At 38.2% G+C, this 22,566-nt stretch overlaps 1 protein-coding gene across 1 annotated transcript in view; it reads left to right on the plus strand.

Moving 5' to 3' along the window:
- CPXM2 (carboxypeptidase X, M14 family member 2) overlaps nt 1–22,566 on the plus strand; it is a 61,069-nt gene that overhangs the window by 10,181 nt on the left and 28,322 nt on the right. Inside the window, exons 2-3 of the mRNA XM_026039934.1 lie at nt 8,678–8,787; nt 13,086–13,225. Of these exons, the coding sequence (XP_025895719.1) occupies nt 8,678–8,787; nt 13,086–13,225 (250 nt within the window). The remainder of the gene's footprint in view (nt 1–8,677; nt 8,788–13,085; nt 13,226–22,566) is intronic.

The following is a 22,566-nucleotide window of genomic DNA, read 5'->3' on the forward strand; positions in this document are numbered from 1 at the left end:
TGATGGTGTGTAAAGRAAGTAGTTGTATCGTGATAAATCAATTTTATATCCGTGCAATGATTTTCTTGCAATCATACTGCTTTGATAAATTATTTTCAAATGGAAATGTAAAAGTGGTTAAACTTAAGTGGTTAAACTTAAGTAAAGGTGTCTTCTTTATTGGGCCAGAAGAGTGTCTTAATATAGTAGTTGTTTTCTTTATTGATTTTGTACTTACTAATGGTATTCCAATTTTAGATGATTATTTTTAATAGATACAATTAATGTTCTTATTGCAGAATCTTTGGTCTTGCAGTATACCTCAGCAATTTGGCATTTTAAGATATTTCTGGCAYGGGCACATTGGACAAATTCTCCTAATTTGAGTCCGACGCGCAGCCGCTCTGCAAGCAGACTGAGTCAGTTTTAGTCTCCATTGTTTGGCTCAGTCTGTTTGTTTGGCTCTGGAAAACAAAGAATATTCCTGTTTTTGATGGCCGTATGCAGTTTTGTGGCTTCAGCTGGAATTGCAGAAAGTCTTTGCCCTGTGCTTCAGACAGACATCAGAGGAGACATTTTAAAACTGCTAGCACATAAATCAGCCTTACTCAAAGCTCATAATACAAAGAAYTGATCTGATATTTTTATAGTTGTATTTTTTAGCCATTAAAGGGGGTAATACATCTCTTTCGGAGTGACTAAACGCACATGCTACTTGGTAGAGAATGTGCAGGTTTGGATAGAAATGAGGGGATACCTTTTGTTACAAGGACCTGGAAACTTTTCCTGGGGCTATGCCAGCAGCGATGCTTAAAGACTTCGTATGGCGATGGCCAGGAATCCAGCTTGCTACTGAGACCGGCTTGCTCGGTGTGAGCGGCAGCTCTGAGTCAAAGCAAAAATAAGAAAAAAATAACAGAAAAGAATGTACTTTCTAAATCTCAAAGAAAGTTTGGCTTTATGTCCAATATGACCCAAAGGGTCAAGATAATTTATTCTGTATTTCTTTCGTATTGCCAATTTTCCTCTATCTTGGGCAATATTCCCCTTGCACAAAGTTCATACCCTGCAACCTTGAGAAAAGCTCATGCGCCCAATTCTGCCACCTGGTGCCCAGGGTTTTGGGAATGTAAAGCAAGTGACCTTTTGAAAAGCATAAACGTCTATAACAGAAATGTAACCGACCTTGTTCACCTCTCCCGGGGAGAGTAGGAACAATATATTCATTTGGTTCAGATTTCATGGCTTTTTGACTGTGATCACACTGGAAAGCGGTTCAGCTATGTCTTGTTATGTTATAGATATCTTCACCCTCTAAAGAAGCAGAGGGAAAACAAACAAAAAATTAAAAATGAAGTAGTATGCTGAACTAGTAAATAGTGCAGGGAAATGGAGGGTGACAGGGAGAATTTGCTGTGATATAGATGGGGTACAATCAATACATACCTACGTGCCGGCAGGTCTTTGGCAGAACCTTCTGTTCTGCAGAAAACATCTGAACTTTAAGGTCCAGTGGAAAGCTGAGAAAGGAGAATATGGAAGTGTTGAGTGTCTTTGCACCATGGAGCAAGGATAATATTGCCTTTCCTTTCAGGAGAAGTCCCCAGCCTCTTAAAACCCACGTGGTATTTGCTGCTTGTGCTAGAAAGACATGCATGTCTTTGATAGAACATTAGAGCATGATTAATGTTGTGTTAGGACAGGAAAAAAAAATGGGGATCTATTTAAACCTTTATTTGAGCTTCAACTGAGGACTCTAAGTTGGTGTTTTAAATTCCATAGTGGGAATTTGTGGTAAGTGTGTGCTGCTTGCTCTGCTTCTTTGCTGCCCTGGGAATTGGTTTATCAGCAAAAATGACTGAAACCAAAGCATGGGGTTGCAGAGCCTTCGTGTGCCCGGAGTGTTTCAATTAATACGGGATGCGTGGGAGCTGATGGCTGGACAGAGAAGCTGGTTGGTGTTGCCAGTGGTCCTCAGGGCTGAGATATGGAGGGGAAAACTTCTCCGACCAAAATTGATAAACCTGTTTGCAGGGAAAAGCTGGGGCAGACCAAGTATAGGCTGTGACTCATGAACATCTGTGAAAATTTCACACTTCTGTGCTCACATCTTCAAAACAACAGAATTTAGCTAGACCTGTTCCCCCCCAGAAGCTGTTTCAGACTGTAAATACCAGAAATTATTTAGAAAACGGAGAGCCTCATTCGGTTGGATTCAGCCCCCGCAAAGGCTGCCTAACAGCAATGCCATCCAAGGAGATATTCAGCAAGAGACTGCTCCGTTAAAAAGTGCATTTACTGGGATTTCACCACTGGGGTACATTGCAGTATTAGAATGTACCCAAGTGGTAATTAAAATTAAAATACTTTGCATGCCTCTTACCAAAGTATCACTGTAGAGGCAGAAATTCGGYTGCCAGAGGTCCCATTAAAATTTTCCACTATTAGGAGATATCATCTAAGCTTTTCACAGAACACCCTCTAAAGTTAGCTTTTAGGCTCAAATTTTTTATACTGACCTCCTAAGAATATTTGGAAAAGACTCTAATGCTCTACAAATCGGATCAAAATAATATGAAGAAAATAATAAACTTTRAGGTTTCTACCCCTAGAAATGTATGTCTAATTGCGTGATACTGATTACAGTGTTAAGGTACCATTAGCAATAGCATCCTAGACCACATCCAATTGGCATCCTATTGATTTTCTTCCCAGCGTTGACATCTGGCATCAACCAGAGCATCCTCATCCTTGCCGCTCTCTGCTTGGGCAAGCCCTGGGGTAGCCAAAGGTTGAGAGATGCAAGGAATGTTTTCTGTAGCTAGAAAGCAGCTAGCAGGAGGGGGCTGATATTTAAAGACCTTTAGTCCGTCATGAGAATTTGAGTGCTGCATTGCTGAAAATGGTATTTTCAGTGTATATTTTGACAGAAAGTGGACAGCTTGTAGAAACCAGTTACACTGGATGCACCAAATGCATAGCTGCAAATAGGAATGAAGAAAAATACCTGGCACTAAAACCATCATTTGTATAGAGAAAATTCTCTCTCAATTTACTGTCAATGGTGTGTGGACATCCACTTGTCTCCTCTGGACTGTTACATCTCTGTAACATTGCATTGCTTTTGCCCACATTATCATTTTGAAGTGCAAGTGGATTCATATCTTTAAAAATGACAGAGGTCCTGGAGTTAAAACATATTTGAAATCATAAAAAGAATAGTCGGGCAGCATACTCTCAGCCTGCAAAAATGATATTTCTCCTTTTACAGGTCTGAGCATCACTGTGGGTGAGGAGTTAGACAAGCACAGGCTTGYGGGAAGTGAAAAGGATTGTTGGTATGGTCCTTACAAAGAGAAATCAAAAGAAATCATGCTGGGTTTTTTTTGGTTTTTTTTTTTTGTGTGTGTGTGTGTATGAAAAACAGAACATAGTCCTAAACTGGTGGAAAATCCTTTTTAATAAAACATCAGGTTGCTGTGCTGCCCAGAAGAACAATAAAGATTTCCTAAATGCATTCTTATTAGATAAAAGAGCTATAAAGACAGCTAGTGCTTATCTGATCATTTTTATTTACAGCAAAGAAAATAAAATAAATGAATAACTTAGGCAATAAAAGATGAACATGAGAGTTTTCCCTGCCATATCTTCTGCTGATGACATTAATCTGCATTTCTAAGAATGCCTGCTAATAACTTGTATGATAAAGAACAGATAAAGCTGCAGCAGAAGAAATATATGGGTATATTTATACTGAGGTATATGGGTGACCAAATTGACTTGGCAGAAGTTGTTTTCTTTTTGAGTTTTGGTGCAAGGTTGTGCATCAGTGCAGCACAGCACCATGTGCAAAGGGAGCAGCTTGAATTGCATTGGCTTGAAAAGGGATCTCCTACCTCTTCTAGCTTGTTTCCTGCTATGGGTAGACCCTAAAATATAAAGCAGCTGATTGAAATGTTTAATTTCAAAATTAATGTAATTTTGGAGTAATTCTGAGGTAATTCTGAAGCATTTCCCCACTCCCTGTGTCAAGGGACAAGGGATGGCTAATGGTGAAGCATTAGAAAAGCCTTGCTGGCCCTTGCTGGGATAAAATCATCCATCTGGCTGGAAGAAGCATAATTGAGAATATTGGACATTGAGATATGGCCTTGTAACATAGCTAATGGGAAAGTTATTTTGAAATGGAAATTTCACAAGAACAGTGTGCAAGATACAGATTTTATTAAATCTGATTCCAAGTGCTGTCTCTTTTCAAGCCTTGGAATTAATTAATTTGATCCAGACATCTTATTAGYAACTTGTTTCTAAAATGAATAGCTATTTCTGGTTGAAAATCACACATGAAATCATGGCTAGGAAGAAAAAAATGTCCGTTTCTCAGCCTCTTCTCTCAACCTGTAACTTCAATGTTTATTAATTCTCTTGCTGTAAAAGCTAAATACTGTGGTTAGATACTGACAGGTTTTATTGGTAAGTTTTTACGTACATAGTGCATGTATTTAAACATCATTAAAATTCAAAGTAAAATTTCTTGTATGTATATGATTTCTTTTTTAACTCATTAAAAATGATCAGATAGTTAAATCACTTCCAGTTAAATTTGTACGGTTTGAACTAGTCCGATTATTCATGCTACCCATGCTACCTCCAGCTTCTGGGTTTATTTTCCAAAATAGCATGGAGAGTAAAAAATCACAAAGTCAGTCTCATGGACTGTGTGACAATTTCTATTATTATACAGAAGTTTTCCTAAAATTACATAAAATATATTAAAACAATCCTTTAAAAAGTACAGTTTTTATGAATTCCATAAATCAGTATCTTTTTCTTTATAGTTTGTAAGAAAAATTAAATTGTCCTGGGTATTTCTAGTAGATTAAGAAGAAAGTAAAAAAAAAAAAAWAAWAAAAGGGCAAAAAACCCTTCAAATAATTTCTATAAAACCAAATTTGAAATATGATTCAGGATTTTTTTTTCTATAGTGAACAGGCAACTTTAGTTGGATTGTATTACATTATAGTGAGAATGTGGAGTTTATCAGACTGGGCCATAGTGGAAAGCTTGTCTTCCCCTTCTCTACACATTACAGATAGAAATTAGTATTTGATATTTTGGTATAATATATCTCTCTTTTTATTCTATTATTGATGGTGGAATTCATGCGCACATGTTAAAAAATAATCTTGCCAAAGTGTTAGCAATAAAATGTTTTGCCTATTTATGGTAGACATAACTACAGTTAAAAGCTAAATCAAAAATCTTCCCTCATAGAAAAAAAAGCATAAATTTCATATTTTTTGGCTGCTGCCAATGATAGACTTGGATAAGATAGATATTAGATAGATATTAGATATTACATATTAGATAGATATTAGATATTAGCCCTGTGAAGACCTAGATAAATGGAAACATCTAAAGGTCAAAAGGTGCCTTGTGCTCCCGTATTTGGGAGCATGTCTGGAGATAAGCTGACTGTGAAGGGAATATCTTGTATAGATTTTCAGATAGGTGCCRGAACAAGGTACTTTATTTTTCTTATGAAAATAAAATTAAAAAAAAAAAATTAATGATTTGGTAAATTGGTAAGATAGTGCTACAAATTTAAGGCTAGAAATGATAACCTGAATTCTACTTCTCATTTCCTGAGAAGATGAAATCTGAACGATTTCACCTAAAATACTGTAAGACTTGAGGTCATTAAGTGAGGTCAACCAAGTATTGTAGTTTTAATCAGAAGTATCTATATCGTAGACATCTTATGCCTGCCCTTAGAGCCTCATCTTGCTTTCACTGAAAGCTCTTATTAAATTGATCTTCTTTGTAATATTGGCCTGTTAACCTCATGTAGTCTCAGACAATACAAATATTTCATACKTAAAAAAGTAAAGATCAGTCAGGCATGTTTAGCTGAGATGCATRTAAATGTTTTTTCAGATATTTTTAGATTTCAGGTTCTGTAGAAACATGTATAATAGATAGAAATATATGCAGGCCATTTTGGTTTTCACTCTGTAAAATTTGTGATGCCATTTATGAAAATGCCTGAAATCCACAGGCAATCCTAGGATATTACAGCTTTATAACAAACCAATAATATTTCAGTCTGGATGAGACCAAGCCTGAGTCTTGTCTGTGAACTAACGTGTATTTTTTTCTTTTTTGCTTGTTTTTGCAAAGAATTAATTGTGTGGAAAGGGTTTATATACACGCTGGTAGTGTTTGGGCACATCTCTCACTCCAGCAATGCCTAAATCCTACAGATAACAGCCAGTTTTGACACACGGCAAGCAGCCTCCCAAAGAGCACGTTCCTATGGGCTTCATGAAAATAGAGTTCCGTATGGAGGAGAGAAATTGTCCTAATATCACTGTTGAGGAAGACACAACACAAATTGTGTGTGCTAGTTATATAGACGAGAGCTGGGAGGAACAGCAGGACCAGGGTGGCTCTTCAAGCATTTGCTGCTCCCTATTAAATAACAGAAAACTTGACTTACAAATGCAATTTGGAAGGGGCCAAGATGCATTAGAGCTGTTGCTGATGGAGCTGGCTATTCACTTTAAGGAAAATTGTCTACCTTTTTATTAAGTTATAGCAGTGCCTGTAGATTGCCCTTCTAGCCTCTGTTAGATGAAGCGCATAAACGTAGAGGTAAATGAAGTTTTATGAGGTCTTGAGTACATAACAGCAGCTTGCTTTTATTTTAAGCTCAAACCTGGTGACTGCTGTTGCCAGTACTTCCCAGTAGCCCTTCTGTACCTAAATGACTGTATGCAGAGGAAAATATCCTAAAGTGCAGGATTATACCCTTAGACTCATTTCCAAACATGACTTGGTGCCTGAGCTTGTTAAAGAAAGGCAAGAAGTTCCCAGCTRTATAATATGCTCCCAGTAGAGCTCTGCCAGAGCTGAAGACTTCTTCTGTTAAGAGTACAATGAAAGGTGAAACATATATAAGGAAATAGGATTAAAACAATCAGTCGATGAAACAAAACTCCTCTGAGCTACTCCTATYTTTGTTTTTTTTTTCCTTATGCATCCTGTCTCTTCTCTGATTTGGATAATTAGATTGGAAGCTCTTCTAAATGAGGAACTGTCTACATTTTGTCTCTTGTGTAATGCRACAACCACGGGTAGTACTTCAAAAAATAATTAATATTTAGTTGTTTTCTTTACGGTCTTTGATGAAAGCATCGAATTGTGGCCATGGGTTTACACAAGAATTTTTCTAAAGATGAACAAAGAAATACCAGCATGAATTGGCAGTATGTAGCATTTTTCCTGAGAGATTTTGTCCATGAGCTAGGGAGGAGCATATGAAATCACATACATGTTTTGCCAGTTAGTGTGTGGTAACACAAAACTGTATGAGAAAGTTAGACGTGGCCAGGATGAGACTCTAGGGTATGTATTGTCACAAAGTTCTGATGAGCAATTAAAGATATATGTAATTGGGACACGGTTATAGAGCACGGGGAAAAGTTCTTTGACAGTTGGGCAGCAACTGTGGTGCAAATGAGATCTCCATCATGATTTTCAATCAAGATGGCAAATTAGGATGGTGTAGAGATTGCAAGTAAGGGTGGCCAAGGCACTAGATRTATAGTCAAGGATTTGCAGCTGATATTCAGCTCCTATTTCTGTCACAGCCTGTTGTGCAAATTAGAACAGACCTCCTGAACACAACAGAGATCTGCTGCAAAAAATATTTGGCCTCTCCCCAAAACCAGGGGTGTTATGGTCATAGCACTGCAAAACTAAGTCTACTCTAGAAAATACCAGAGCTATAAAAGTCCTGCTTTTCACATCTGCCCTGAGCAGCCTTTCCAATTCCATCTGGTGCTGGCTTTACTGTACAGCTTAGCTGCCCCCAAGATATCTCTCTGCTTTTTGTTTGTGTTCCATGTAACACTGATAGTTGATCTTCCCACCCTCAGCCTGGTATTTTAAGGATAAATATGCTGTAGGGGACTCAAATACTGTGGAGACCGGGGTAATCTCAGACCAGATTTTTTTTTCCAATAATAAAGAAGTCRTCTTTTTTTAAAGTCTTATCTTCCAAAGCCAGSCTGGAGTTTGTTGCATTACTGGGTYGCTGTGAAGGCAGTGGCATCTGYTGCTTTTTGTCCAAGGCTTTACACGATTTGGAGCTTAGAGAGATGCCCCCGTGGTTGAGAAAGTCCCCGTCTGTGCTTGGTCATTACCTCTGTGGARCTCGGCGGTCCGGCCCTCTGCAACAGATGCTGTTGTGCAATGTGAGCAACTGTGATTGAAGTTTCCAGAATAGATTTTAATTAGAAACATAACTTCATACAGTAGCTTGGAATGGGTACAGGGGAAAAAAAAAACCAAAACGAGATGAAATAGAAAAAGCCAAAAGAGAGACAAATAAAAGGCCATTTTATTGGCGCTTTGTACTGAAAAGCACTTGACAGGAAATACTGTGCATATCTCAAAAACCAGATCCCCAACTGGTGTAAATCAGCATTGATTTTACAGGTGCTGCCACTTTGACTTTACTGGTTCAATACTTATTTACACCAGCAAGGACTCCAACCAGTTTGGCCCAAGTGAGAGAAAGAAACATTGGGTGCTTATTTATTTATTTATTTATTTATTTATTTATTTTGTGTGGCTATTTTTTTCCTTCCCTTTTTCCTTCTCTCTCATTAAATTGTAATCTTTTGTTTTGCAGATTGTCCTCCACTTGGTCTAGAGACATTAAAAATCACTGACTTCCAGCTCCATGCTTCCACTGCAAAGCGATATGGCCTTGGGGCCCACAGAGGAAGGCTCAATATTCAGGTAACATCAATTTTTCTCCTRAGTGGTAGAATGGCTTAAGGACGTGTTGTTTTAAGGAGAAGCAATGGATGGTTATTGGTTCTGACTGCTTTGTCAGCTCATGTAATTCAAATGAAGGGGAAACATTGGAATTACAACAGTGGATAAGGCTGATGGATTACTTGTAAAATTTGGGGCTTATTTCCTGGTTTAGAAAATGCTCCCAAACTAACATGCTGAGGATTCAAGTCCTTCCAGAATTCTCTGCAGAAGTGAAGGTAGAGGCGAGGTGACACAGAAATACTCTTCAGCTGTAGGAAATCATCCCATCTCTGCTAACAGGGAGACTAAGGAAGCTYATGGAGCAAGTTCTGTTGTTGTTTGCTTGTAGTTAATGGCAGTGGTYAATAGAAACTGTGGTTTTAAGTGAAGCATTATCGCAAGGTAACTTTTCAAAGGCCATGATCATACTTTATCGTTACAGAAAATACTGCAGGTTAGGAGCCTTTGGCCTACAACTTTTTGTCTGGTTTAGTTGCTTTTATTTTATCAATAAGAGTTGTGCATTGCAGGACCAGCCTCTATTTCCTGTGTGTKTTGTTTCTTTTTGCTGCATTATTCATGATGCTTTCTGAATTGCAGTTGTTTCCAGTGTAAAAATACTTCTTTTGCACAAGAAAATAGAGCACTTGAAGCTCAAGCTTGTATACTGTACACTAGTCACTAAATGAACAGGACCATAAACAGCGAGAATGTTTATTTCATTATTCTTTTGATTGTATATTTGCCTAAAACCATGCAACCTGTCATAAAAGTTCTTCCTGAATTATTTTTCAGTTCCATTTGTTGTGGTCTTTCATTTTTAATGGCACTGCTAAGGTTAAATGATTTAAACASAAGCATGACCATACTGACTCAGCCCAGGTGTCCATCTAGCCCTGCTGCAGCCTTAAAATAGACAGGGAGTCCTGCATTTTTCTTGCCCCATGTTGATGTGTCACATCTCAGCAGTGATGCTGGTGCCACGTCTTTGGCAGAGCTTTCGTCTCTGTTTATGGAGAGCMGGAGGTCTTTGCCTGCGCAGCGCTCCAGGTCTTGTGTCAGCACCAGAGTCCAGGGCAGACGTCTCGGGTGAAAAGACCTTTAGTCCCAGTGCCAATTAAAATAGTGCTTTTGCTTTCTTCTTTGTTCTTTTATTTCGAATCTCTGTTTAGAAAAAGCATTTTTGTTCCCAGGAACAAAAAGTTTTCATGATGTCATGCTTGTGGTTGGTACATTTTTGAGAGAGTAACGACAAAATGAACATTCATATTAATCCCACATAAACTTTCCTTCCTGAGTGAAAATTTTGCATTAATTCTTTCCTGGTACATATATTTATATATCTCACCCATGACTCTTAAGCGCTTATATATGAATAACCCAAGAGTACCTAACCTATGCGAAGTTTGATTTCATTTTTTTTTCCTGATTTAATTTTTCTCCTTGGAGTGTGGCATTTTTCTATCCTACAACTTTATCTCTAGTAGACATTTCTAGTAACCCTCAAAATAAAACTTTCCATGTTACATCTTGTTTCTATGCTATAAAGTAATTTCTTAAGATTGTTGATGACTTAAAGCTGCCACTATGAAAGACAGTGTTAAAAGTCTTACATTTTTTTTCTCCYCTCCCCTCCTCCTTGAGTTTGATCTAAGGTTGACAATCTTTCGATATTTTTGAAATCACAATTTGAAGCCCACTGCCAATTAATTTTTTTCAGTGCTTGGTTTAATTTTGCATTTAGGACTTCTGAATATCAGTAGCATTTGGAAAATATATCCTTGCAACCATATGTAGGGATATCAAAGGGGAGCTAAGTGGGAAATGAAGCAGCAGCCCCAAGTGGGAGAGGTGGCCTGCGCTGGTCTAGCTGAGCTTGTGATGACACACACCTCACTTAACTCTTATCAAGAAGCTACATTTGTGAATGTCGTCTTTTTTTTTTTTAACCTACAACAGAATAATGTTTGTCATCATCCTTTTAGGAACTGAGAAGACCTTAGGCATGTGTGATTTGATGTTGATATGTTTGCTGTTGCTGACTTACAGTAGAAAGTTGTATGTGATGCTGGTCACAGGGATGAAGGGAGACAGAGTCCTGGCCTTAAGAGATACGGAACAGAGAAGCTTTTTGGAAATCTTTTCCTTGGGAGATATTTTTAATTACGTTTTTTTTTTCAAGCAATATTCAGTGATAGCTATCCACAACTAGTTCCTAGATTTCCTGTGAAAAATGTTAGCTTAAGAAAAGTTGAAGTAAAAAAATATGGATCAGGAAATAGTAGTAACATAGAAGTTTCATGCTATTCTTTGGCACTGTTATTTTAAGATCCGAGTAATTGTAATCATATCCTTTAGACTCCCCATACTCACTATATGACTTAAACATGTGCGAAGCTTCTAATCAAGTCCAGCTGAAACCATGGAAACTTAAATATATAATTTAGGTTTCTTTTCTTTTTCTCATTTTTAATGAGAAAGACACTTAAGCCAAAACATCCACCTGAAGCAGAGTCAGTGAAGTATTTGGTCCACTGAAATTGGTGATATTTCATCAGTGCAAGTGGGATTAGCACAGTGTTAGTTCAAGGTGCTGCGTGGATGTTAATACTTCCTGGCAAGCACTGGTTTTAAACCCTAAGGCTACTTCAAGTCCCATCTTATTTTAAAATACTTTGAAACCTTTTCTTGAAAAAAGGGTTATAACTCAGGTCAGTGATCATATTTATATTCTCTCTCCTTTTCCTATTGTTGAGTTCTCTTTGAAGAAATTGTATTCTGGTGTTAACAGAATTTTCTTTCCTATTTTATACYTCAGTTTATACAGAAACTTCACCTTCTATATGTCAGAGTTAGGAGAGAGACTCTCTGACTTTATGTAAGTCTGGCAGACACAGTAAAACTGAGATATCAGGCCTGAAACTGTTGGGCTTTGATATGTTAGAAAACAAGAAATTTTAGGATTGCATATATGTCTTCAATTAGCTGGACTTCTTTCAGATGCATCTACACTTGGACAAAGAAATGGGGTCCACAGCTGCATTTTTTTGTGTCTTTAGGCCACCTCAAAGTCCTTTTAAGTAGAAACTGCAAAAACTAGTGTAGCCAAACCTGTCYGTTTCTGCCTTTCTGACGCTGCTGTGACTGCATAATCTCTGCAAATACTGCTCAGTGGGGTGCTAAGGGATGATTCAGATGATTTAACAACTGTGTTCTTGGGTACTTATTCTGTTATATATACAACAACTAGGGTTATATCAGTGAAGAAACAATAACTGTATGCCAGAATTGAAGAACTTTGTTTTTAATGTAGATTTACAAAGTTTTTTGTGCTTTCCACTTATAACTGGGAAATATTTAAGAATKCCTGTTCTTAGAATAGCCTGGATGGCAATGATAAACCCATGTTAAARGCAGAAGAAATGTCATAATACTACGTGTAGCTTCTGAGGGCCATATGGAAAAGCTTCTGTGCATTCTCTGTGACTTTTCAACCAGCTTGGTGCAAAACACTTCCTGGGTTTTAGTAGTGGGATGAATATGCATAGACCCCAAATGCTGCAGTTTTTTTAAATGCTACTTCATTTGTTTTTAGAGAACATCTTGCTGAAAAGACCTTGCAGCTATTTTTTTGAAAAAGCCAAAGACTGTTTGTGTTAGTTATTGCCAGCATAAACTGGGGTGTAGGTGGGCATAAGTTGGAGTAGATTTGAGAGGTGGACATTCCTAAAGGCTTATCCTGTGATATTTATTTGCTGTAAGGCCTGAACAGATGTAATAGTAATAAAAACTCAATTCTGAGCATGAGAATTGTTGGAAAATGTTTCCATATGCACTATGCTCTCCTCTGCTACTTTCAATGAAAAAGGAGGTCATTTCACAAAGAACTTTTTTTCTAATTGAATGRGATTTAGCTTTCTAGGACTTACCTAACTTGGAAGGCCATAAGGATAAATTTTTCTGAATAAGGATTACATTAGATTGCTATAGACAAAGGTGAACTAAAGAGAATTGAAGCTTTGGCCATGTCTAACTATATAGTAAATATGTATTTCAGGTTGTTAGTTTTTGAAGATACTTGATAGTAGGCTTTCTGTTTGTTTTGAGTAAGAAAAATATTTTGGTATCTCCATCTAACTCAGGGGCCTTGAAACACGTGCTTGAGCAAAAAGAAGGTGGAATGAATGACGACCTCATGTTTTCTTTTCTTTTTTTCCCATGAAAGAACTTTGGCTTTGTGGTTCTGATTTATGAAGACAGCTTTGCCTTCTTTTCAGGCAGGTGTTAACGAAAATGATTTTTATGATGGTGCTTGGTGTGCAGGAAGAAATGACCYGTATCAGTGGATTGAAGTAGATGCTCGAAGGCTAACAAAATTCACTGGAGTTATCACACAAGGAAGAAATTCTCTCTGGTCGTAAGTACATGCTCATTTTTTCCCCTTGTAACTTGAGGCTTTCAAGCCCAAGGAACATATATTCTATTGTGTTTCTTTTTTCAAGAAAGGAGAATAATAGAAATACAATGTTAAATCAAGTAACTGAATAGAGGAACAATAAAAATCAAAGTGTTTATATGCRGCATACAGTACAAACTTGAAGATGAGAAATGTCTATATTCATTAACTGCATATAAAGAGGAGTAAAAGGAAGCAACATAACTTACGTGTCCTTAACTTCACTTTGTTGAATTTAATGCAATTAAGTTTCTGAATCTCTTTTCTTTGCCAATATTAAACTGGGGTAATTTGTCATACTAATGAGCACTAAGTGATCTTTGACGCTTACTAATACATAGGCAATCACTACATAACTGGTAAAATTCCAAAATATGATTTCTAAATAGTCAATATTAATTTTTGTATTAATATATATTTTAGAAGTTTATAACCTAACCAAAAACCATGCAGCATGTTTTGACTAGAAGACAAGAGTTTGCTGTCTTATTTATGGGTGATAGGAAGACTCCATGGAGCTAAAGCCTGATTACTATACAGCTTTTAGGAAGAATTGCTGTTAATTAAAGGCAGCTCTCTTGCCTTGCTGAAAAGAGAGACAATATAGTCCAGTAAAGCCCAGCAGCTTGGTCCTGAGCACAGAAAGCAGCCTAGAGCTTTTGGGCTACTGCTTATCTTACAGAATTAGAATATTGCACTATGAAATAGCTGTTTTGCAAGGAGTTGTATGTACCAATTTCTTGTTTTGGATATTTAGTTCACCAGTGTATGATGTTCCTGAAATGCAAGAATTCACCCTCTGTTCCCCTTTGCTCTATTAGAGATCTCTACATTTTCATTCAGCTTGAGCTTGTAGCTTGATGCAATGAGTGGGGATGTGAAAAACTGAGGGCTTTTTGTGTTTATTGCCGATTTCCCTAGCTCTAACCCTAGCTAACAGTGTACAGAAAATTCCGAAAGTATGACATCTGCTGATATCTGTGGAATTACTCTATAATACAGCCCGTGTAAGTGGGGTGAAAATTATGTGCCAGGAATAAGGTAATTGGCTGCCCTAAGCAAGACCTGGAAGTTGTGGTTTATTTTCTTCTTGTTTTTTTTGCAGCGTTAATTTGCAAACTGTAAATTTCTTGTTGGGTCTAGCCACATTATGGGASCAAATAATCCACTAGCACTGCTAGACCTGCTTGGCCATGTAGGCTGGGGATGCACAGCCTTAGCTTCCTTCTATGCCATCTCTCAATTAAGAAAATCTGCATGCTATACCATCAAAGGCAAACCAGAAAAATATCACTGTAAAAGAGAAAAAGAATGTTTTTACTTTTTTTAMGCTATAATTTCTGGTGCTGCTTCTCTCTTACTCATTGGTGTGGGAGCAGGAGCCCTTTTGGCAAGGAAGTTTCTATATTTATTCCACATTGTTCTGTATTTGCAAGATAATTATTCTAGCAAAGGTCTATTCTTTTCTCTATTTGTACCCTTGACATCCCTGTTCCCTTCAACACCAGTGCTGCTTTGCTTTATCTTGTGTTGCTATTTTTAATTTCACTGTATATGAGTTTACATCAGAGCTTGATGTTCCTTATTTGGTACTCCCTGTCTTTTTATTTCCTTTGGTGATTGAGTCTTGTTCTCATCCTCTCCACTGTGCAAAGCTACATGGCAGGTCTGCAAAGGGCTGCAGTAGGAGCAGGACTGGACGTGGGAGAACAGACCCTGTTCACCTGAGGTTTGTGGGGTCTAACTCTGCATATATAAGACCTTGATTTTTAAAAAGTAATTTAGTACCACAGTCAGTGTCTGCATGTTCCAAAGAGTTTTGCCTGGTGTATGCAACCCTCATCTGAGCTAAGAATCCTGTTGTGGATTTGCCAGTTTGAGCACTCTGGGACATCGTGATGCCTTTTGAATTATTTTGTTGCATCTGAACGGTGGACTTCTCAGTGTGACTTGACTTCAGGAGGAATTCAGGGAAAAAAAGGAGAAAAAAAAAAAGAAGAGAGAAAAACTCTAAAATCATGAGGTGCATGAAAGCTACACAAAGAGGATTTCTGTCTGGATGCTGATAGAGATAAGCATGGAACAGAAGGACTTGAGTGAAGTTTAAAGGTGTTTGGTGGAGCTTTGGTGCTTCTGGCAGTGCAGGGAGACAAGAGTTTATGGCATTATCTATGGAAGTTTCGTGCAGTGAATTGCCTTTCGTAAGATAAGCCAGGAGAAACAGGCTGATAGGTGTGGGTAGCAATAGTTTTGCACTGTCACAGCATCAAAAGCACTATTTATAGTATGAGAGTTTGTGCAAAAAGATACTATCCTATTACCTAAATGACCTTCACAACTTCATGAAGATGTGTGACCAGAATATATCTCATTTGTAGCCAATAGAAAAATACATAGGAAAATAAACTTATTTCTGGTATGAGAGCCAGAAAACATCCCTCTACTGATTTGTTTTGTATTAGGAGCAAAAGTTTGAGAGCCAAGGTAAGATTTCATTTAAGTCTTGGAGATTTTCCCAGCAAGAAATAAAGACACTAGAATWTATGGTAGGTTTGCCAATGCTATTATGTGACACTGATTTTAAAAAAATCTAAAAAGGACTTTTTTTTCTTTGTATTGAACAAGAAATTTAATATTAACTGGGGAGAACTTGCTTAATATCCACTCTGAGCTTCTGCCTAAATCAAACCTGTCTCTCTTGTTTTGAATGATGTCCTAGCCAATATTAACAAACTGATGAAAGAAGCAATCTTGTACACCTTTTTGTCAGCACTAACAGTKGTAGCCTGGATCTGCTGATGGTCCACTCCACCTAGGCAGTTTCTACAGATAATCTCTTGGCCTTTTACAGAGAAAGGAAGGGAATAAAGTGTCAGGAAAGGGAGGAACAAGGGAGGAACCTCGTGGCCAAGGTGCAGAAAGAGCCCTTGGAAGTGCAGGTGACCCAACTGGGGAGAGAAGGCACTTTAGTTGGTTTAGTTTAGTTGGTACTAAGTACTTGAATTGCTTAATCACTTCCCTCTCAAGGGAAAAAGGTTTCTATGCCGAGTCAAACTCTGTGCTCAGACTGCATAGATATGTCTTCCCCAACAGCCACTTGGAATTTGATCTTTTATTTTTCCTTTTGTAGCAAGCACAATTGGACCTTGAAGAAAATTCTTGAATTTAGATGAGTTTGTCCTTTTACCAGTCAAAATAAGCACAAGGACTMAATGTCTTTAGCTCTTCAGATACCTGAGGCATTTTCTAGAAAATCTGCAACTGTGCCAAAACAGTCTTTCACCATCAAAAACGGCAAATTTTGTCTAAATTTTCCAGAAGTTGTGCAGAGGTTCTTGTATGCACCAAATAAAGTCAGGCCCAGCCGCAAGAACCGGGACTGCTCTGACTTTCTCAAAATACCTGACAGTCAGAAGTGACACAAATGTGGGTTGATATGAGTAAGAGTGAACAACTTGGGAGTGGGCAGTATGTCAGTTCCTTCTAGGGATGCTTCAGTATAAACGACAATAGTTTGGAGCAGTGTTTCTGAGGAGTTGTGACTTTTTTTTTGTAGGGACACCAAGTTAAGAGAAGGACATTGTATGTCCTTCTGTCTTTAGTGACAWCTCTTTGCAGAGCTGTTCTGTTTCTCTTCTCGGGCAAGAAAAGTTGTGTGAGGGATGWGACCTTTTAGAAAGACGTCTTATTCTTGGTGAGGGTTGATGCTAGCAGCTGGGATTTAGCTAAGGTACAAAGGGGCTTGCAGCTGATTATTTGTGGGAGAAAGGGTGTATGTAATTCATTTCATTGCTGCCAAGATGTCTCTTATGAGTTTTCGTGAACTCCATCAGCTTAAATAACTATTTGAGGCTGCTCTGAGTGGGACACTGGCAGCATCATTGTGGAACTATGCAATATATTTAAAGCAATGATGTAGTAGTTTAAAATATGCACTTTTTTGACAGAAGGAAAGAAAATATTAATCATTGTTAGCAGTTTGGCAGGATTCTAGAAAACATAGGAAGCATGTTTCCCACAACCCAAACAATCTTCTGATAATTCAGCACTATCTTTTGTATCGGGGGCGGGGGAAGCACATGTCTAAACAGACACAAAATGTTCTGAGTATTAATACAAAGCTTCAGACTATTTCCACACACAGGATTCTTAATATAGAAAGAAAGATGCAGTGTTTACTAGTAATGTGTATTTGTTATCCATGATAGCTCTAATAAAGTGCAGCTTTTCAACTGTATCAAGTTATGTGCTACCACTTGCCATGAAACAATAAACTGACAGTATAACTTGGAAAATCATGATGGAAATATTCTATACAAAATGCTTAAGTTCCAAAGGCAAACTTTGAAGTTCTCATAAAGAATTCCAAAATGGGTTATTTTCCAAGTATACATTTATTTCTGGAACTTTGAAACTAATCCTTTAATATTTTTTCTTAAAAGTAAATAAAATAACTCTAAAACGGCTAGAAGTTGCTTGTGATGCTTGCTGTGAGACTGCAGGACCATTCCAAGCCCAGATGTCCTACCTGACACACCATCTCAAGAGGTCATCTGCTACCCCAGTGCTTGGGGAGAACAGGACATTCCCTAGGCCAGGCTGCCTGTCCTAGGCCTTTAATACACATTTATCCAGTGTATAGCATTAGCTGCATTAGTGTCATATCTTGATGTACAGTTTTTCAAAGTAATAAGTAACCCAGTTACACAGCCTTGATCAGGCTCTGTTTATTTGGAAGCAAACTTGCTCARGAGCAGAATTATTGGTCAACCATTGTGACTGGAGATACCTCTCTGTAGCTGGATAGGGAGATGACTGTGCAATTTCTTACAGTACGTCCTCATCTTTAGGTTACTCTGCCAAGATGACTCAGCTTAGCATGGCCTTTCATGATCCTTAGCATCCCTTTTGACAAACTATTCATCGGGAAGAATATGTTTCTGGAAAGTACCCAGCTTGCTATCTGTTACAGTTGAGGATAAATTCAGGTCTCTAGTTTGGGTGGCGTGGTATTCCCCTCTTTATTTATTCACAAAATAAAATGTTSTCCCACTTCTTCACCTACCGCAGCATTCACTGGCAAACTCTCAAGTACTGAAATGRTTTTGGGGCTAGTCCACAGGTGAGCATTGCAAGAAAGTAAAGCTCTTGCCTGCAAAAGAGCTGAACTCCGTGTGCCCTCCCCAGGTTAGCAGCCATTCATAGCTTTAAGACCAAAGTCTTGCCTTATCATTAAGATCACCTTTATGAACATATAATCGCTGCAGTATCTTGAGTGTKACCACTAACCGGGGTATAAAAAGCAGTGGCAACTGTGTTGGCTTTCAGAGCAGTGCAGGGGTTATAGGTCAGTACTTGTGAGCTGTTTCTAAAACTCTTTTCCAATATATATGGGAAGGAAGGATAAACACAACAACACAATATCCCTTTTGAAAGTTTACTCTGAACTGCAAATAGTGTCTAGTTCACAACAGCAATAGATACGGTTGGCATTGAGCTTCAAAGCAATACCTCTTATAGCCATGCAGAGACTTCAGAAACATACCCTGATAAAACCTCAGCAAATCCAATGAAAAGGTCTCAATGCTTTATCCAACTCCTGCAATAAAATTAGCAGCTGCTGTTTGCTCCCATGAAGAACTATTAGGGTGCATCAAACTAGTGCAAACTTATTTGACCTGCCTCAGTCAGTGACAGGATTGCTGAGATTATTACAGTTTCCCTGAAGTCTGTGAGTCTCGCTAACAGAATTGTCCCAAATCTGCTGAAATCATATAGAGTGAGTTGATGGAAGTCATTAAATAGTCTGAGTTCGGTATGTAGTGAGTGGGGAAAGCTCTCAATGTTATTGCAGTTATATATTATACTAATGTTTCCGAGTGATTTTCTTTATCATTTATACTTCCCATTAACTATGCCTTAGTGGAGTCATCTAATGAGGTTTTGGTTCTTGCACTGTTGAGAGAGTCAGCCTTTTTCAGCTCCAGTCTAGAGTACTCTCCATTTATTTAACTCCAATATTGCTACTAATTCATCTTCCACTGCAGTTCTTGTCCTGTGAAGTATTTTGCTATGCTATGCAGCCCAGGAGGCACTTTTAATGACTACTTGACATTCATTCCTGACTTTAGGAAGCTCGTTTTGTGACCTGCCTAGATGATCCTGCGTGGGTGGAGTTCCATGACAGCACACCCAGAAATGTATTTGTACTTTCACAGGTTTGCTTGACAAAAATGTCAAAACCGATTGCATTGTGTGAGGAATATGACATGTCATGGCACTWGCGCTCAAATGATGGCTGTTTTGCCGGAGCATAAATGACTCATGGTTCAAGAACTGCCTGGGAGGAGGTCACAGCCATGCCCACAAGTGGCGCTTCTGAAGGGCGAACCACTGCTTTGCACCTGGAAAAGCGAGGCTTTTTGTGCAGAGAACTAACTTTATGCAGAGAGGCTGTGGAAGCTAAAAGAGCGCCTGGCCRTTGTAGGTGTTCTTCTAGCTGCTACCAAGCTGAACTTGGTCATATCTATATGCACTCGGTCRATATTATCCCTTTTGTCCTTACCCTAAAAATACTCACCTCTGTGTACATAAATGGTGTTATTTGCTGCTCGCTTCCAGGGTTTTTCACTCATCAATGCTTTGATATTTGCAGGCAGGAGACGTGTTAAAAGGTCCAGTGGAAAAGCGCTGATGTGGTTCGGCTGGGTGCACTGATAGGCCACACAGACAGAGCTCCTCAAACATATAACCCATAGGTAAAGATGTGCTGGGCTCAAGAAAAGGAACATTTTAAATGTCACCAAAAAAAAAAAGGGGTTGTAGAACAAAAGGGCTTGCAGCTTGCTTGTGTTTGGCAGGTGTGAGAGATCGGAAAGGTGAATGGCAGATAGGAGACACATTTCAAGCACATGTAGATTTTTTTTGTGTGTGTGTGTATGTGTGAAAAGCAGCCTGTAAATGGTACGTGTTACACTGCAAAATCTTTGGGGGCAGAGCCTGTCTTTGATCCACACAACAGACCACTGGTTTTCCAGTTGCTATCTTAATATGTAACAACCACAGTGACAGAAAACACCAACTGTTAGCACCAGATTTCTGAGAAAGGTTGGAAAATTAGAAATTAAAATCTCAAAGAGATCTTGCTGGTAGTGGGAGTTGTTGGGTGGGGAACACATTTGCAGATCTGACTCCTCCTTACTGAGTAGAGCTTTGAAAAATCTGTCCTTAATTCGTTCTGGACATGTGAATTTTGGCCCTGAGATCTTCTCCTTGGGGCCTCTGAGGAATCAGATTTCACAGTAGTATATTTATTCACTGAAGTCAGCTAGGAGCCCTTTTAAAAATTAAACAGTCAAAGTTTTCAATTATTAAAAAAAAATACCTACCTGCAAGCTCCCTATTTTAAATCATATTTATTTTAATTAGTTTGTAAAATTTACTTAGCTACCTGTGGTTAGTCTGAGCATCTTTAACATGGCTTGGTTTTCAAGCTGTTTGGCAGTGAGTGCTTTAAAGTATTATTAGCATGAATATTGAATAATATTAATATTTACAATGTTATATTTAGCTGCATAAGACTACAAATTAATTTYTCAAACAGAAAGTCACTTAACTGCCTGCATGCTTTTTCTATTGTATGATTACAGATTGATGTAAGGTTTGCCGAATGTATCCTTGCTAAAGGGATTTTGACTTGCCAGTAACTGGTAACAACTAGAGGATGCAAACTTGTGTTCATGCTCAATTTTATTAGTTTGGAGGGGATTGTAGAGTTCATAAATTGGATTATCGTGCTGGTAAAAGAGCAATATGGTCAACTGGAGCCAGGTCCGTTGTAGACAACACTTTTCTAGTTCTACCAGTGTTTGCTGGTCTCATCTCCAGCATCTCTGCCACTTTGCAGAGTTGGGGAGGGATTTATACAGGGCAAGGCAGAGAGATGTTGTTTTGGTAGTATCATGATTTCTTCATGCTCAGTAGCTTTAAGGTATAGTTATATGAATATTTCATATTTAGATGATGGGAAACTGATGTCCTAGACAGGAAACTGGCCTAGGTTGTAAGAGGTCTGCATGGAATTCTCTGCTTCGAGTCAGTTTCTGTGCCTGTCCCTGGGAAAGTTACTCATCGAGCTTCCCTCACTTTGCCTTTTCCTCATGAGAACAGGCAAGCTGGACGTTTCCTGAATTTAAATATAGATGACGTCCACATACACCTCATCTAAAGAAAATCCATCATGGCTGAAAACCAACCAATTAATAAAAATGCACCAGGTTAAGTGACTTTGAACTGTGCTTTGAATTTTGCGCTTTCTGTGAATCAAGCTGATAAATTTGCAACAGATATTCACTGGTTTTAGGCTTCTTCTATGCAGCTAGCATAGCGTGGCACATTTTGAAAAGGATTCTTAATGGGACGCACATGAATTAGAATGATTCCTCTCAAATCTGTGTCTTGAGATCCGTTTTGGCATTGAAGAAACTAGTGAGGCAGTTATAACCCTTAAGACCATTTTTGTATTAGAGGTAGTTTCTAGTACTTTAAAGACTGACTGTCAACCAATCCACTTGCTTCTTGCTAAGAAAATAACTTGATAATTAATACACTATTTTCTTAATGTTAATATGGAATTATTTGTGAAGTTATTACTTAATAAAACCATAAAATCAACAAATATCTGTGATATCTGAGGGATATTATAGTAGATTTAGGTAGGTTTTGGTAGATTGAATTCAGAAGAGCTTCTCTACARCAGCAGTAGGGACATCCTAAATAATGTTAAACTTTATAGTTTTGTCTCCAGCTTCCTTACCTAGTTTTAKTGTTCAATGTTAATATGCCCCAAGAAGTTTGGACCCAAAGTGCTGCAGAAATTGATGCTGCCTGAAAATCCCAAACCCAATAAGATGGATCTTCCTGTCMTTAACTACCAAGACAGAGTAGATGAAATTCCCTGCTACTTCTAGAGCAAGATTTTGCATTATCTGCAAAGTTTCTGAGATGGATTTCCCAGAAAGCTTTGGATATTTGTGGACACATGAATAAACTGGGCAGCATGTACATGTCAAATTCTGCAATTCCAGGAACTGTTGTGCTTACTGTAAACACACTGGCTGTTGGTTCAATCATGTGCAACACATCCGTCTGCTTTCTGGAAGTATCTGACCTCTTGGGCTACACATGTGTAGAAAATCTGCAGCTTTCAAGAAGATTGAGCATGTAAATACAGTTCTGTTGCTTTGTAGCCGTAGCAATGTCGATGATTTAAAGATATTTAGCTGCCTGATCAGAAGCACTGT

Source organism: Nothoprocta perdicaria, unplaced genomic scaffold, assembly GCF_003342845.1.
Source record: "Nothoprocta perdicaria isolate Ctin4 unplaced genomic scaffold, notPer1 scaffold_247, whole genome shotgun sequence".
Lineage (NCBI taxonomy): Eukaryota > Metazoa > Chordata > Aves > Tinamiformes > Tinamidae > Nothoprocta > Nothoprocta perdicaria.